The 17056-nt window shown below is 42.1% G+C and overlaps 2 protein-coding genes across 2 annotated transcripts; both read right to left on the bottom strand.

Annotated features, from left to right (window-relative positions):
- Positions 1–37: 37 nt before the first annotated feature.
- tmem37 (transmembrane protein 37) lies at positions 38–2506 on the bottom strand. Its single transcript, XM_039007045.1, has 2 exons — positions 2200–2506; positions 38–1420 (listed from the first exon to the last, which is right to left on the bottom strand). The coding sequence occupies exons 1-2, from the start codon at positions 2428–2430 to the stop codon at positions 890–892; spliced, it is 762 nt and encodes a 253-aa protein (XP_038862973.1). The 5' UTR covers positions 2431–2506; the 3' UTR covers positions 38–889.
- Positions 2507–6294: 3788 nt separating this feature from the next.
- dbi (diazepam binding inhibitor (GABA receptor modulator, acyl-CoA binding protein)) lies at positions 6295–11194 on the bottom strand. Its single transcript, XM_039007044.1, has 4 exons — positions 11054–11194; positions 8437–8554; positions 8272–8334; positions 6295–6835 (listed from the first exon to the last, which is right to left on the bottom strand). Exons 1-4 carry the CDS (start codon positions 11060–11062, stop codon positions 6762–6764), a joined length of 264 nt encoding a protein of 87 aa, XP_038862972.1. The 5' UTR covers positions 11063–11194; the 3' UTR covers positions 6295–6761.
- Positions 11195–17056: the final 5862 nt, after the last annotated feature.

The following is a 17056-nucleotide window of genomic DNA, read 5'->3' as shown; positions in this document are numbered from 1 at the left end:
GAATGAAAGAGACTCGTGCCTGCACCTACCTATTGTACAATTGTCAATATGACCAGGTATTCTAAAGGACCATGTGGACATGCTTAATTTTATTTATTGGCTTTCTAACATGTATATTCCAAGTGTTACATACGATATGTGTATGTTTAACCATGAATACAAGAGCTGTTGTAAAGTTTAAAGGAATTTGTGTGAATGTGTTGGTGACAGTTCCTAGAATCAATTTAACCATGCTATGTTAGTTATATTACGTGTGCTTCACACAGGATCAATGATGGTACGACTTGATGGCAATGAGAAGATCAACTCTCACAATAAATGTCATAAATGTAATTCAAAAGTCATTATCCTTCCTATCTCTTACTGGGCTGTTTAATCCGTTACCACTGGCATACATCCTGTAGCTATGAGGCCAAGGGGTTAAAAGGAAGTTACACATTAGTTACTACGCTCAGTGTAACTAAGAAAAACATATGTTGTAAAAAAAAAAAAATCTACACAATCCAGAGCTGTATTTCCACAAAACAATGAAGATGATTTGACTGCATATAGACAGGCAGACGTCGTTGTTTACTGTTCCCAGTATGTGCTATTAACAAGCTGCACATGCACAAGGCCTTGAGGGATTCATACACACAGCTGATTCATTCCAATAGACCCTGTGACATCTCAGGCACTGACACCCATGGATGCAGAGATGTCCTGATGTCCACTATACTCCACAGTCCTCAACCCTGGGCGTAACCCTAAACCTAATCCCAACAGGAAATCACTGTTCCTGGGACGTCTGCGTGTTTGGAACATGAAAATGCCTTCTGCCGTACTGCTGTAGCTGGACACTGCTGGACTCCTTGTGCTCTTTCACCTCTAGCATTTCCCCAGGCGGCCTCTAGGTGGTGCCTGCAGGGCCATGTGATGGATGTGGCGCTGCCATGCCGTTGAGGAAGAGCAGGAAGACTGCGGTAAACTGGCACCAGAAGGTAAGGGTGAAGCCCAAAGGAGAGGCCTGCTGCCGGAGCAGAGACACCAACACCACCACTCCCCCTGCCGACAGCGCCGCCGCCACAAGCACCAGAGCTGACCCCAGGCCCCACTGCCAGCCTGAGTCCCGGTCCTCACTCACCTGCGATATGACCAGCAACTCCAGGCCAAAGATAGCTCCCGCCACAGCCAGGAAGACCATAGAGTGACCCAGGCCCAGGCCCACCGCCACCCCAGATACACCTAGGTGGGTGGTGCAGTTAGGTGAGGCTGTTTGTTCCACCACTGCCTCCAGGCCCGCCAGCAACCGGTGTCCATCGCACACAGCTATGGAGGAGAGGACAATGGCCAGGGCCGTGCAGAGGATGATCAGGCTGCGGGGCAACACCTCCAGGAAGAGAGGCCGGGCCTTCCTCTGTCGGGGTGCTCCTACTGGGGCCTACAGAAAGGGGATTTAGTGAATTTGGGGATTCAAATTATGCAGGTACAGAGTACAGTACCGACCTGTGTGACTTGGACAGAGACAAAGACACAGGGCAATATGTGACCACAGGGACATATTCTTAAACTCCACTGTAAGTAAATCTATCTGGAGTCCCGAACCCAGTAACCTTGGTAAAGCTGCTCTCCAGCAGAGTTTGAATCAGTAGATTAAGAAGAAACTTGGGCTTGAGTAGCAGATCCAGCTGTGTAGAATACAATGGGTGCATTCATTCATGTGAATTAAGACTGTAAGCATATAAGGGAACAAATAACAGGCTATTGTGTTAGTGTGACTTGCGTCAGCTCCTTGATAGCCCATCTGCCTATATTTCATTGACATATTTGTCTACTGAGTTTTTCTTAATTGATTATTCACTCAAATAAATCTGTCACACATCACACAAAGAGTAAAGGTTTGGGAACATCAAAACAGAGAGCAGGGAGGTCCTGAGAGGATTATGTGGGCTATGTGAGAGAGTTGGAATGAGGTGATCATAAAATGAATGTATGAGAGAAAGTCTCTGAGTCTGTTGTTTCAATGCTAATGCACTAACACAAGCAACCACATCGGTAATGACAGAACACTGAATATCACTGAAGAAATAAACATCATGGACATGATACCATTGACAATCTGGCAAAAACAGATGTATCCTACTTATTTAGAAGCATGTATATGATTTACAAGCAAATCTAACAACAGTCATTATAATTAAAAAAAACATGACTAGTTACCTTTATCTGAATAGCGGTCATGGTGTTGTACTCCACTTGACCGAGAGGCAAAACTGGCAGCGGAAAAGATGTGTTCACTTCAAATATCAGACAGAATTGATTGACTCTCCCCCCTGTAGTTATTAGAAGTCTGGTTACGGGATACTCTGCTATCGCCAGGAGAAGCAGACAGGAAGGAAGAATGTTCCTTCCATGACAGCACAGAGATTTATACGCCGCGAGTATGGCCATTGTTGAGATTCCCAATCCCACACCATTACTAATATATACATGTAGGCCTACCCATTGTTGAGATTCCCAATCCCACACCATTACTAATTTATACATGTAGGCCTACCCATTGTTGAGATTCCCAATCCCACACCATTACTAATATATACATGTAGACCTACCCATTGTTGAGATTCCCAATCCCACACCATTACTAATTTATACATGTAGGCCTACCCATTGTTGAGATTACTAATCCCACACTATTACTAATATATACATGTAGGCCTACCCATTGTTGAGATTACTAATCCCACACTATTACTAATATATACATGTAGGCTTACCCAATTATTGCATGAACAACTCTTCTCTACTGAGAAATGTTGTCTCAAACTGTGAGAAAGCAGTGCAAAGCTCAATATGCCTCCTGAACTAATATGAGCTAATCATTGCTACAAAAAGTATAATGATCTTGTGAAACTGCCAGATGCATTATGCAAGAAACGATAAGCTACAAGTGCCAAGTGTTGTTTCTCAGTGACCATTGGCCCTGGGACATGGTGCGAGGTGGAAAAAAACTACCTGGAAAATTGACAAAGTATTCTTCTTGATTTCTGAGTTTATGGGTCAAAGACGAGACGTGTACATTTGGTGTTCGAAGGCCATTCATTTAACATAAAAAGATAAATATGTATAAATATAATATTAAATCACTCAACTCTTACCCTTCTTTTGACCCAGAAATATTTGTGTTGCAAACTATTAAATTAAGGGAGTTATTGAGCTTCTAATTGTCAAAATGTCCTTCAGTGTAACTGACCAGGTTAAAATTCTAATGACAAAAGTGTTTTTAAAACGTAGAAATTCATCCTAAAAATATAAATGAACACCCATGGCATAATTGTGTTAGTGTTTGCAACAATATATAGAATAATGGGCAACATACTGTATCTAAAAAATATTTTAAAACTTGAATAACTTTTGTCCGGACTTTTGTGCTTCATCAATGTCATTCAGTATAACAAAGATAAAAAGCAATTTTTAAGCATTTCACATGATGGTAATCATGAGACAGTGTGTGACATCACAAAAAAGACCCATTGAAGACCATCTATCAATGTGATGAGGTGAGTAAATCTCTCTGAAATATTTGATGATTTCACCTTTTCACCCTCTAGTAACCTTTGTAACAAAAATGCATGTCCTTCAGTACAACACAGAAAACATAATTTTAATGTTATTATTTTATAAAAAGCTATATTCAATATGAAAAGTAAGAATAATCTTTATAGGTCAAGGTCATTACTTTATATTGGTGGCCAAGGAACTGCCTGTTAAATATGTTTATGTATGAAATCTGTCCTTCTGTATCATGCTTTTGTCCAAAAGTTTCATGTTTATACCACAATGTCACCCGTTATGCTGAATAACAGTAGCTTTGCTATCCCATGTTTTCACTAGTTTACAACATTTAATCATGCAATTCATATTTACTTGTTGTATGCATACTGAATATTATAATTTTAAACTATTTTATGGCATTTTAAGGTATTTCAAGGCACATTATCTTTATACTGTAGATGCCGTTGTCTAATAAGGAGAGGGCTGCACGGCACAGACTAAAGATTAACGCAGATCCAGTTGCTAGGGAGGAAAGACTAGCCAGAAGACAAGCAAGGTATTGTTTTCATGGTTTCATGCTACTGTCAGCAACAGAATAGGATATAATAGGATATAAAGCTGGGTGGTTAACGCAACATTAAGTTGCACTATTACACTGTAGTTAACTGATGGATTATATTAGTTAATATAATATTACACACACACATAATTATGGAATACAAATGGATTGTGAATTATATTAGTTATTAGCTGCTTCACATTTGGGGCACTTTATGAAAAATCAAGACTGTACAAGTTTGAATTGAAGTAGTTTGATGTAGCTATTTTGTGTAGGTATCTTGAAATTGTATTTGTGTACCTATAGAAATTGACCAGTTACAATGTAACAATGCATAATTACAACATTAACTATCATGTAATAATCGTGTAATAATGCAATTTAATGCAACGTCAAGTGCTGCCGCAGATTATAGTAAAGTGATTATTATTAACATTAGCAATGAATTAGTAACAAAACATGTTTGAGAAAGGGAGAGGGAGTTGATTTAACTTTTAAACTTTGATTAAGTGTTATCATTGTATAGCCTACTATTAATAGACTACTAATAACATTTAATGGATGCAAATCCTATTCTGTGCCAGTGTCATAACTATTACATTTTCGTTTTTTAGCTATCAGAGAAGAAAGAAGGATGTCAATCCTGATCATCCACCAATCCATACAATAACACAATCTGATGCTGAAAAAAAGAGGGAAAAATTGAGATTAAATAAGAGGAGGAGCACTGAAAAAAATCTAACAAATTAATGTGGTGATGAATTTAACTCCAGTATCCACTGACGGAAACGCTTTTGAGCAGCCCCCTGAACAACTTGAAAAAGTACAACATGAATTTGCACCTCCAGAGCTAGAACAACCATCTGAGTCCTTGACTTCAGAACTAGAGCAATCCCTTGAGCCTCAATCTCAAACACTGGAGCAACCACTTGCTTCCTCCACTCCAGAAAAAGTGAAAAGGGTATCAAAGTGTTGTAAGCGGCTGCAAAAGGAAATACAAAAACTAAAGAAAATTCTTCAACTGGAAATGCAACTAAAACAATCACAACAAAAAAGCAACAAATTACAAAAGGGCATGCAAAGGTCAAATAAATTAAAACGCAATCCAAGTTAAAAATACAGGCCACGAGGGAAAAAATATATATCTTTAGTGAGGAAAAGGTCATTGCATTTCTCAGTGGAGATGAAAATAGTTGCCTTCTCTCAGGGAAGATAGACACGGTCACGCAAATGAAGAAGGTTCAGAGGCGCATACTCATGAAATCTTTAAAAGAACTCCATGCAGAGTACAATTCAGAGGTGGGTGGGACACTCACTGTCATACAGTTTTTACAACTGCGGCCATTTTACATTACAAAGCCGAAGGCACATGACCACAACACCTGTGCGTGTCTCTATCACGAGAATGTGAAATACTTAGTTGACAGGTTGAGCCAGAGCGGGTTGCTGAAAACCTCAAGCGTTTCCGAGTTACTATCTTCCATTATGTGATCTCAAGAACAAGCAATGCATGTACCATGTTTGTGCAAAGTGTCATTCAGTGTAACAAAATAGTGTCATACAGTATAACACCAGTATTTTATATTAAAATACAATAACTTTGTTTTGTTGACTCAGAGACAAAACAAATCTCATAGGATGAAGTGAAAGATATTTTCATAGATTTTTGAATTTTTTTCAGTGTAAGGCAAAAAGTTTTTGTTAGAAACCTTCAACAAATTTTGAGTTGTACCCGTGACACATCAAATATGTGGTATTCAAAATAAAATGATTTTTTTTTCTGGGTAGTTATATTCCTACCAGTCTAAGCATGGATATATAACCTTGTGATTATAAAGATTTTTTATTTATTTTTTTAAAACACTTAAGTGTTTTACTGAATTACATTTTACTAGGGTACATTCATATGAATCACAATAAAAAATTATAGGCTTTATTCTTGAATATAACAGCATAGGTAACACTCCACTGAACATAAAAAAAGCCTTTTAAGGAATTGTGATTGCTGTTTTATTTTTTTGCTACTTTGAAAACCTTATATGTCTTTGACCCTTATACATTTTCTGAATATACAAATGTTTTCAATGTGCAAAGGGGCACAGTTGTGAGTGACAAAGTGTACATTTTGTGGTTTACTGAGTATGTGATGCAAGGCAAATTATATAATCTCCTCTCATAAAATAACCAAGCTTGACAACAGAAAAGTTAAAACAAATGTAAACTTTATGGAGGTTGTGGGCTGAACAACCAGTTGAGAACATTCACTAGGAAGTTGATGGTGGAGGACGGTTTGTCTCTGTACGTAGCGGCGGCTTGTTGCTCCTGTATTCTTAGTGCAATGCACAGTAGCAAACATTCCTGGGTAAAACGCATATGTCATTTGAAGTGTGCTTGATTTAGGTAGTTCTGTACAATGGAACCATTTGAATAGTCCAACAAATGCAAACTCCAACCACCCTTGCACATACCTCAGCTAAACCAAGTTACTTCAGCTAAACCAAGTGCACCGCTAGAATTACAAAGGATTTGACATATGCATTTTCCCCAGGTCTTGTAGAAAAGGGCATACTCGTTGGGATTAAGGCACCTCACAGGGACGAGGTGTGGGCTGACCACAGAGGTCAAGGTTCTACACTGCCAGCGGTCGGCCCGGTCAGTCAGTCATTTATTAGACTCCGTACTTCCCTTTCAGTTCCTCTACCAAGGCAATGTACTCCTTCCTGGCATCCTCTTTGCTCTTCCCTATGGGAGTCAAGTAAGAAAAGGAAAACACATTTATTTAACAATGAGTTACTGTTTAAGAACTGTCTGTCTCAACCAGTATACTTTATGACAGTGTAAATGCATTGAGCTGAGGAGATCCACAGCTGTGTAACACTCATCCCAATTTAGGTGAAGCTCATCACTAAGCTAAGGACTCTGGGACTAAACACCTCCCTCTGCAACTGGATCCTGGACTTCCTGACGGGCCGCCCCCAGGTGGTAAGAGTAGGCAACAACACGTCTGCCACGCTGATCCTTATCACTGGGGCCCCTCAGGGGTGTGTACTTAGGTCCCTCCTGTATTCCCTGTTCACCCACGACTGCGTGGCCAAACACGACTCCAACATCATCATTAAGTTTGCTGACGACACAACAGTGGTAGGCCTGACCACTGACAACGATGAGACGGCCTATAGGGAGGAGGTCAGAGACCTGGCCGTGTGGTGCCAGGACAACAACCTCTCCCTCAATGTGAGCAAGACAAAGGAGATGATCGTGGACTTCAGGAAAAGGCGGGCCAAACAGGCCACCATTAACATCGACGGGGCTGTAGTGGAGCGGGTCGAGAGTTTCAAATTCCTTGGTGTCCACATCACCAACAAACTATCATGGTCCAAACACACCAAGACAGTCGTGAAGAGGGCACGACAAAACCTTTTCCCCCCTCAGGAGACTGAAAAGATTTGTCATGGGCCCCCAGATCCTCAAAAGGTTCTACAGCTGCACCATCGAGAGCATCCTGACCGGTTGCATCACTGCCTGGTATGGCAACTGCTCGGCATCTGACCGTAAGGCGCTACAGAGGGTAGTGCAAACGGCCCAGTACATCACTGGGGCCAAGCTTCCTGCCATCCAGGACCTATATAATAGGCGGTGTCAGAGGAAAGCTCATAAAATTGTCAGAGACTCCAGTCCCCCAAGTTATAGACTGTTTTCTCTGCTACTGTACGGCAAGCGGTACCGGAGTGCCAAGTCTAGGACCAAAAGGCTCCTCAACAGCTTCTACCCCCAAGCAATTCATAAAAATTGCCACCGGACAATTTACATTGACCCCCCTCTTGTACACTGCTGCTACTTGCTGTTTGTTTGCTATCGATGCATAGTCACTTCGCCCCACCTACATGTACACATTACCTCAACTAGCCTGTACCCCCGCACACTGACTTGGTACCGGTGCCCCCTGTAAATAGCCTCGTTATTGTTATTGTGTTACTTTTTATTATTACTTTTTATTTGAGCCTACTTTGTAAATATTTTCTTCTTCTTGAACTGCACTGTTGGTTAAGGGCTTGTAAGTAAGCATTTCACGGTAAAGTCTACACTTGTTGTATTCAGCGCATGTGGCAAATAAAGTTTGATTTTATTTGAGCAGTGCTCTCTACAGGCTAAATGAGGAAGGACTACAGGAAACACACCTTTCTCCTTCTCCCAGGCGTCCCACTTGGCTTTCCCAGTGAAATCCAGCATCCCAGGACGAGCTTCAGAAACAAAGAAAAACACACACAATCAACAGACTATACAATGAGACTTCTAGAATGGAGGGGTATCACAAAGCACAGTAAGGACGCCGACTGGCTTACTGGTGTTGACGTCGCCCACTTTGGCCTGTTTGAACAGAGCGTAGACCCTGAGCATCTCCGCATCTGCTGGCTTAGCCTTCAGCTGCTTCACCTCCTCTGCAGCCTTATCAAAATCTGCCTGGATGGAGGGGAAGCAAAATATGCAGTTAAAGTCAGCTAAACATGCACATGAAAATTGCTGCTCCCAAGTTAAATACGTTATATGATGGACAGGTTCCTGTACAGTGTCATTAGAAAATGGCAGCAACCTTACAGTAGAATGAGCAGATCTATGTCTGAAAAGGGTTAAGCTAGATCAGGGATAAGCAACTTTGATGGGGGTGGGGCCACAAAAAATCTGAACTCATCATGAGGGTCCGCAGTTGCTCATGGGTAAGTGCATTGATCAGAAAACCAGTCAGTATCTGGTGTGACCACCATTTGCGTTATGCAGCGCGGCACATCTCCTTTGCATAGAGTTGATCAGACTTGATTGTGGCCTATGGAATTGTGTCCCACTCCTCTTTAATGGCTGTGTGAAGTTACTGGATATTGGCTAAAACTGGAACAAGCTGTTGTACACATCAACCCAGAGCATCCCAAACATGCTCAACGGGTGACATGTCTGGTGAGTATGCAGGCCATGGAAGAACTAGGTCATTTTCAGATTCCAGGAATTGTGTACAGATCCTTGCAACATGGGGCAGTGCATTATCATGCTGAAACATGAGGTGATGGCGGTGTATGAATGGCACGACAATGGGCCTCAAGATCTCATCATGGTATCTCTGTGCATTCAAATTGATATCGATAAAATGCAGTTGTGTTTGTTGTCCGTAGCTTATGCCTGCCTAAACTATAACCCCACCGCCACCATTGGGCACTCTGTTCACAACGATGCAAACCTATCACCCACACGACACCATACACGCTGTCTGCCATCTGCCCAGTAAAGTTTAAACCAGGATTAATCTGTGAAGAGCACGCTTCTCCAGCATGCCAGTGGCCATCGAAGGTGAGCATTTGCCCACTGAAGTCGGTTACGATGCTGAAATGCAGTCACGTCAAGACCCTGGTGAGGACGACGAGCATGCAGATGAGCTTCCCTGAGACTGTTTGACAGTTTGTGCAGAAATTGTTTGTTTGTACAAACACACAGTTTCATCAGCTCTCCGAGTGGCTCATCTCAGACCATCTCGCAGGTGAAGAAGACGGTTTGTGGAGATCCTGGGATGGTGTGGTTACACGTGGTCTGAAGTTGAGGCCAGTTGGATGTACTGCCAAATTCTCTAAAACAACATTGGAGGTGGCTTATGATTAGAGAAACTAACATTAAATTATCTGGCAACAGTTCTGGTGGACATTTCTGCAGTCAGCATGCCAATTGCACGCTCCCTCAAAACTTGAGACATCTATGGCATTGTGTTGTGTGACAAAACTACACATTTTAGAGTGGTCTTTTATTGTCCCCAGAAGAAGGTGCACCTGTGTAATGATCATGCTGTTTAATCAGCTTCTTGATATGCCAAACCTGTCAGGTGGATGGACTACCTTGGCAAAGTCAAAATGCTCACTAACAGGGATGTAAACAAATTTGTTAACAAAATTTGAGATAAATACGTTTTTTGTGCATATGAACAATTTATGGGATCTTTTATTTCACATGTTGCGTTTATGTTTGTTTAGTGTACTATTCTAACTTGGAAGGAGGATCGATCCGAGGGGCGGTCCGTGGGCCGCCAGTTGCCCATCCCTGAGCTAGATAATCACTGGAGCAATTGATAGAGTCAGTGCTGGCATAAATTGAACTTTGATCTCATCTGGGTCCATTTTTCTTAGCCTACAGGCAGTAAAACCGCATCAAAGTCATGATGACATTATATATTGAGCAACTTGAGCCCAGAATGGCAGAACATAGAAACTGGCCTCAAAACCTTCGTTCAGGGCGCTTCTTGCCTAGAGTTATCCTGTTATGATGAAATAATTGAGCAAAACGCCAACACTCCAAACAAGCTATACGCTGGTCAACGTTTGCTATAATAACTTTAACATGCTTCTTCTCACCAGGATAATATATAGGCAAGCAATGATATACAACCCAGGAGCGTGTTTTTAGTCCACACACAATCATCGCCTTTGGCTATGTCGAAAGCCGCTCCACACCCTTAAAGCAGGGTGACAGTTGTGGCAAACGCAATCCCCTGGTTTGGAAGTGAAATCAGACATTGAGCTGGCAAACAAATTAAACGGGGTCGTTTCATCGGGTGGGAGCATGGGAATGGCTCCGTTTTAAAAAAGGCAATAAACGAGTTAGCGGAGTTTAATTCAAACTTGATACAAGACTGACCGGATCAACTAGTGGAGCCAAGTCAAGTGCCAGCTCCTTAGAATTAGTTATGCTAAATTCAAAGCAGGTTGGCTAAAACAATAATACTATTTTGTTATAGCTTATTTATTAGATAGCTAAACACAATTACGTTAACAGTGCTAACGGTAATGTTAGCTGACAAAGCCAAGTTGACACATGTTAGCGAAAACATTGAAACTGAAAATCAACATAATAATATAGCTATGCATGTCATCATTGATTATGGTAACTACAATATAATACCCAAAACAATACAAATTCGATACATACCTCAGACATGATTTAAAATTCCTTTTGAAGACCCTTCGTACAGTCCTAGAACACCACTGGAGTCCACAGACCAGAAATAACGGAGTAGACAAAAAATATGCTTTAGTATGAAGATGTCTAAACTGCTTCTCCAATAGAAATCCCCGATCGGGCCAGAGATACTTTTGAGGAGATGGAAAACCCCAACCCCCATTGTGTACGTTGCCCATGCGTTGTCAATGGGACGCGCGGTGCATTTTGGGCGATTTTGGGAAACGCGCGCTCTTCAAGGAGTGAATGGGAGTCAATTGGGCGATAGCTAAAGTAAAAAAAAACATTAGCATGAATTTACTCAACAAGAAACATTACAAATCTTTTCCGAGATGTGAGATAATTAACTTGTTCTCTGTAATATCGTATAGCTTTGGAATCATTACATTTCGTATTTTCGAGGAAAATAGGCAGGTTTCTTGACTAATGCCGCGTTCAAAACAACTGGGAATTCGGAAAAGAACGAGAGAAAAATCGTTTTGAACGGTCATCCAACTCGGAATTCCAAGTCGGAAACTAGGGCATCTTTCTAGAGCTCCGACTTTCCAACCTGAAGATCACTGACTTAATGAGTTCCCGGTTGTCTTGAAAGTACTGTGATACCGCAGAAAGGTAGAAACTGCTTCTCCAATATAACTCCCCGATCACGGTTGTAGGTCATGTCATGGCTACGTTGGCTAGCTAAGCTCATGCGCAGAAAAACGTCTTCAGGTCTAACGGTCGTCTTGCGCCGAACTGCGCATGTGCAAGCCGTCAAATCAAAATATTTTTGATAGGAAAACCTTGCAAAATACTTATTTACCATTATGAACACTACCTATGTTTTTGACATGAAAGATATACTATGTTACTATTGCAATGATAACAAGACCACTGAAATGATTGTGAATTTTGCCAAATACTTCATACACAAACAAAAATTCCAAAATTATATACCAATTTTTTTTTTTTTGAATTGAACTATTTTATTAAAACATTAACCCTTGTGAACAATAACAAGAATAACATTTTCCTAAATCATTACAATAAGATTTTTTCAGAGTGATTACAATTGCACTAGAATTGTTTATTTTTTGTTATTTTTTGTTTGTTTCAGTATTTTCTCGTTAATACCTGCGTTCTGTTTTGTATGATGTAAGAATGTAAATTGTTGACCTGTATTTTGAATAAATAAACATTTTTTTAAAAGCATGACCACATTATCGCGATTGGTGGACACACGACAGTCTACTAGGTGAGGCCTAACACCACAGAGTTTATAACCCAGTTAATAAAACCCGTTTCTTTTAGTTACTTTTTTTCTCAACTCATTGCTATTACTTTCTAGCACGTCAAGCTAATTTACAGAGAAGGTAGCTAGGGCTCCCGAGTAGTGCAGCGGTCTAAGGCACTGCATCTCAATGCTGGAGGCGTCACAACAGACCCTGGTTCGATTCCAACTGGCTGTGGATGGGAGTCCTATATGGCATGCATAATTGGCCCAGCATCGTCTGGGTTAGGGTTTGACCGGGGTAGACAGTCATTGTAAATAAGAATTAACTGACTTGCCTGGTTAAAAACAGCTAGCTTGCTTTCTGGCCATGGATTGTGCACCTTCCATATTTAATTAGGAATTTGCCTTAAAAAACCTTAAGGTTAAGGACATTTTGATGTAAGATGTTTTATGCAACCACGCCCTGGCTCCAAAGTGGCATCCACTGCATCTTGCCTAAGCTGCACGACCATCGCTCCTCCATATATTTATATGTACATATTCTTATATATTCCTTTACACTTGTGTGTATAAGGTAGTTGTTGTGAAATTGTTAGACTACTTGTTAGATATTACTGCATGGTCGGAACTAGAAGCACAAGCATTTCGCTACACTTGCATTAACATCTGCTAACCATGTGTATGTGACCAATAAAATTGTATTTGATTTGAATGTTGAGCATATGTACTATGATGGCTCTGTCATTCAATCATTAACAAGAAAAATGTGGTTTATCCAATATCAATTTCCTTAATTTCTTACGACTAAAAAATCTTATTCAATCGCTTCAACAGAATCTGGATGAACCTAAAGCATGTAACATTGAAAAAATAATGAAAGAACCTGCAACACCAAAGAAGTTGATTGCCAAGTTCTATCAAGAGTTGATTGAATCTCCACCTGATAGCTCAGAAGCTATCAAGAAAAATGGGAAACTGATCTCAAGGAAGAAATTGAAGAGAGCTATGTCACAGATATGTGAAAATGTTCATATTTGCTCGTACATCCTTATGTAACCTGTGTGAAATGGTGCTAGTGGTGTTTCAATCAGTGACGTCACTTGCTCTGAGACCTTTAAGTAGATAACCGTGTCTAGGAAGGCTGTTAGCCTAGCCAGCTATATGACGTTAGATTTGGACTGCCTCCCTGAGGCATCCCTCTCTCCAGGTATTACTAGCACGCTACAAGCTAGCTACAGTTGAAGTCGGAAGTTTACATACACCTTAGCCAAATACATTTAAACTCAGTTTTTCACAATTCCTAACATTTAATCCCAGTAAAAATTCCCTGCCTTAGGTCAGAGGATCACCACTTTATTTTAAGAATGTGAAATGTCAGAATAAGAGCGAAGATAATTATTTATTTCAGCTTTTATTTCTTTCATCACATTCCCAGTGGGTCAGGAGTTTACATACACTCAATTAGTATTTGGTAGCATTGCCTTTAAATTGTTTAACTTGGGTCAAACGTTTCAGGTAGCCTTCCACAAGCTTCCCACAATAAGTTGGGTGAATTTTGGCCTATTCCTCCTGATAGAGCTGGTGTAACTGAGTCAGGTTTGTAGGCCTCCTTGCTCGCACAAGCTTTTTCAGTTCTGCCCACACATTTTCTATAGGATTGAGGTCAGGGCTTTGTGATGGCCACTCCAATACCTTGACTTTGTTGTCCTTAAGCCATTTTGCCACAACTTTGGAAGTATGCTTGGGGTCATTGTACATTTGGAAGACCCATTTGCGACCAAGCTTTAACTTCCTGACTGATGTCTTGAGATGTTGCTTCAATATATCCACATCATTTTCCACCTCATGATGCCATCTATTTTGTGAAGTGCACCAGTCACTCCTGCAGCAAGCACCCCCACAACATGATGCTGCCACCCCCGTGCTTCATGGTTGGGATGGTGTTCTTCGGCTTGCAAGCATCCCCCTTTTTCCTCCAAACATAACGACGGTCATTATGGCCAAACAGTTCTATTTTTGTTTCATCAGACCAGAGGACATTTCTCCAAAAAGTTCATTCTTTGTCCCCATGTGCAGTTGCAAACCGTAGTCTGGCTTTTTCATGGCGGTTTTGGAGCAGTGGCTTCTTCCTTGCTGAGCGGCCTTTCAGGTTATGTCGATATAGGACTCGTTTTACTGTGGATATAGATACTTTTGTACCGGTTTCCTCCAGCATCTTCACAAGGTCCTTTGCTGTTGTTCTGGGATTGATTCGCACTTTTCGCACCAAAGTATGTTCATCTCTAGGAGACAGAACACGTCTCCTTCCTGAGAGGTATGACAACTGTGTGGTCCCATGGTGTTTATACTTGCGTACTATTGTTTGTACAGATGAACGTGGTACCTTCAAGCATTTGGAAATTGCTCCCAAGGATGAACCAGACTTGTGGAGGTCTACAATTTTTTTTCTGAGGTCTTGGCTGATATCTTTTGATTTTCCCATGATGTCAAGCAAAGAGGCACTGAGTTTGAAGGTAGGCCTTGAAATACATCCACAGGTACACCTCCAATTGACTCAAATTATGTCAATTAGCCTATCAGAAGCTTCTAAAGCCATGACATCATTTTCTGGAATTTTCCAAGCTGTTCAAAGGCACAGTCAACTTAGTGTATGTAAACTTCTGACCCACTGGAATTGTGATAAGGTGAATTACAAGTTAAATAATCTGTCTGTAAACAATTGTTGGAAAAATTACTTGTGTCATGCACAAAGTAGATGTCCTAACCTCCTTGTCAAAACTATAGTTTGTTAACAAGAAATTTGTGGAGTGGTTGAAAAACGAGTTTGAATGACTCCAACCTAAGTGTATGTAATCTTCCGACTTCAACTGTAGCTAGTTTACCAACTCAACCTTGCTGCCACTGTGTGTTGTCAGCTTGGCTTACTAATCAACGGCCATATGTGCGTGTTTCGCATAAATAAGCCTACGTTTAAACATTATATCTTTCCTGCTCCAGCCCTGTGGTCGGAGCTAGGCTCACCCAAAATTATTTTGCGGGGCTGTACAACTCCCGCCAGATTATTGTAGCTGTCTATTGTGGTAGCTGTTGTAATACAGTCACCGGTTACTATTAGATCAGTTAATTTGATTAATTTGTATATTGCATAAGAAATATTTATTTGTAAAATAATTTTTCTTTTACATTCTGAGCTGAGAGAACACCTTATCTCCATGATGCTGGCTATGCATGGCTGCTTCTCTTGTGGAGCTGAATTACAAGTAGAAGATGGTCATGACCTGTGCCCTGCCTGCCTAGGCGTTGGCCACCTGCGTGAGGCCCTTTCTGAGACTTGCATTAACTGTGCCATCCTGCCTTATGAAAGTGAGGGAAGCGCGGCTAGCCAGAGTTGAGGGCCTGGTTTTCACAGATAATTTACCAGCAGGATCTATCCAGGGCCACCAAAAGAGGGAAAGCCCACAAAACCCATGGCGGCACCCTGGTGATAAAGTTGAAAGCCTCACTAGAAAGGTTGATTCCTTATCCTCTGAGATAGAGCAGCAAAAACTATTTTGCGTTCCTTCAAGCCCCCTAGTCAGGGCCCTCTAGCACTCCCTCCAGCATATGGGACGCGACATAGGACTCAGATAGCCGTGATGATGAACTGCTCTCCACTCGGGCATCCAACCGGCACTTTAGTGACCAGGATGATGACACGCCCAACATGGCGAAGGGGGTGCCAACCAGTGTTGTGGACCCATTCAGTTTCAACGCTAAAGATTGGTCAGAGGAGTCATTCCGAGGCTCTGATCACACAGAGTCAGAAGAAAGCTCTGCCTCACTATGTGCTGTCCTGTGTGCGGCCTTAGCTAGGCTAGAGCTTGATGACCCTCAGAACAGAATGCTCCAGCCGGCATGCAGACCTCGACCTCAGAAACCTTAAAGGCGCATCTCTTCAAGCGTTTGCGTTATAACCAGAGAGCTAGGCAGACGGATGTCCACCGTAGTTGTGACTCGTCATCAGGTCTGGCTCGCCAAAGCCCCAATGTCCGGTGACTCCAGACGGATGCTGAGAAAGCTAACAGTGGTCCCCGGACAGCTCTTTGGCCCTGTGGATGAGCGGGCCATCGACCACAGCTGAGTCAGGCTACACTGCTATGGATCCCACAGCCCAAAAACGAGGCATCACAGAGTCGTGTCAAAGGGAGGCCTGACACGGGTGAACCTGGCTGCTCTCATTCGGCCCAGCCCTATACACGCCCTTGGCTCTAACACCAGCCTAACTCAGGTGCTTGCCAGCCCCAGACAGGGATGAAGCATTTTCTGTGGTTTGCCTTCCAAGGCCAGGCATATCAGTTCACGGTATTACCCTTCGGCCTCTCCCTGGCTCCTCGTGTCTTCACAAGATGCGTGAGCGCAGCCCTGAGCTCCCTCCACTTACAGGGGATCAAGATCCTTCCTTACCTCGATGACTGGCTTATCTAAGCCCCCTCTCGCGAATGTGCAGCCGAGAGCACAGCGCTGACCGCACTGGGTCTTACCGTGAACAACGAAGAGTAACTTCACACCAAGCCAAAAGGTCACCTTTAGCCTCCCGGGTGGCGCAGTGGTCTAGGGCACTGCATCGCAGTGCTAACTGCGCCACCAGAGTCTCTGGGTTCGCGCCCAGGCTCTGTCGCAGCCGGCCGCGACCGGGAGGTCCGTGGGGCGACGCACAATTGGCATAGCGTCGTCCGGGTTAGGGAGGGTTTGGCCGGTAGGGATATCCTTGTCTCATCGCG

Source organism: Salvelinus namaycush, chromosome 13 (genome assembly GCF_016432855.1).
Source record: "Salvelinus namaycush isolate Seneca chromosome 13, SaNama_1.0, whole genome shotgun sequence".
Lineage (NCBI taxonomy): Eukaryota > Metazoa > Chordata > Actinopteri > Salmoniformes > Salmonidae > Salvelinus > Salvelinus namaycush.
The sequence above is the reverse complement of the archived record's forward strand: the minus strand, read 5'-3'. Positions and strand labels throughout refer to the sequence as shown.

Excerpts from the sequence above, each read along its gene's own strand:
- dbi (XM_039007044.1), bottom strand. Across the intron at positions 8,335-8,436 it reads AGTGGGCGACGTCAACACCA|CTCGTCCTGGGATGCTGGAT; the intron begins GTAAGCCAGTCG and ends TTGTTTCTGAAG. Across the intron at positions 6,836-8,271 it reads CGCCTGGGAGAAGGAGAAAG|GGAAGAGCAAAGAGGATGCC; the intron begins GTGTGTTTCCTG and ends TGACTCCCATAG.
- tmem37 (XM_039007045.1), bottom strand. The coding sequence starts at position 2,430 with ATGGCCATACTCGCGGCGTATAAATCTCTGTGCTGTCATGGAAGGAAC. Across the intron at positions 1,421-2,199 it reads TGACCGCTATTCAGATAAAG|GCCCCAGTAGGAGCACCCCG; the intron begins GTAACTAGTCAT and ends CCCTTTCTGTAG.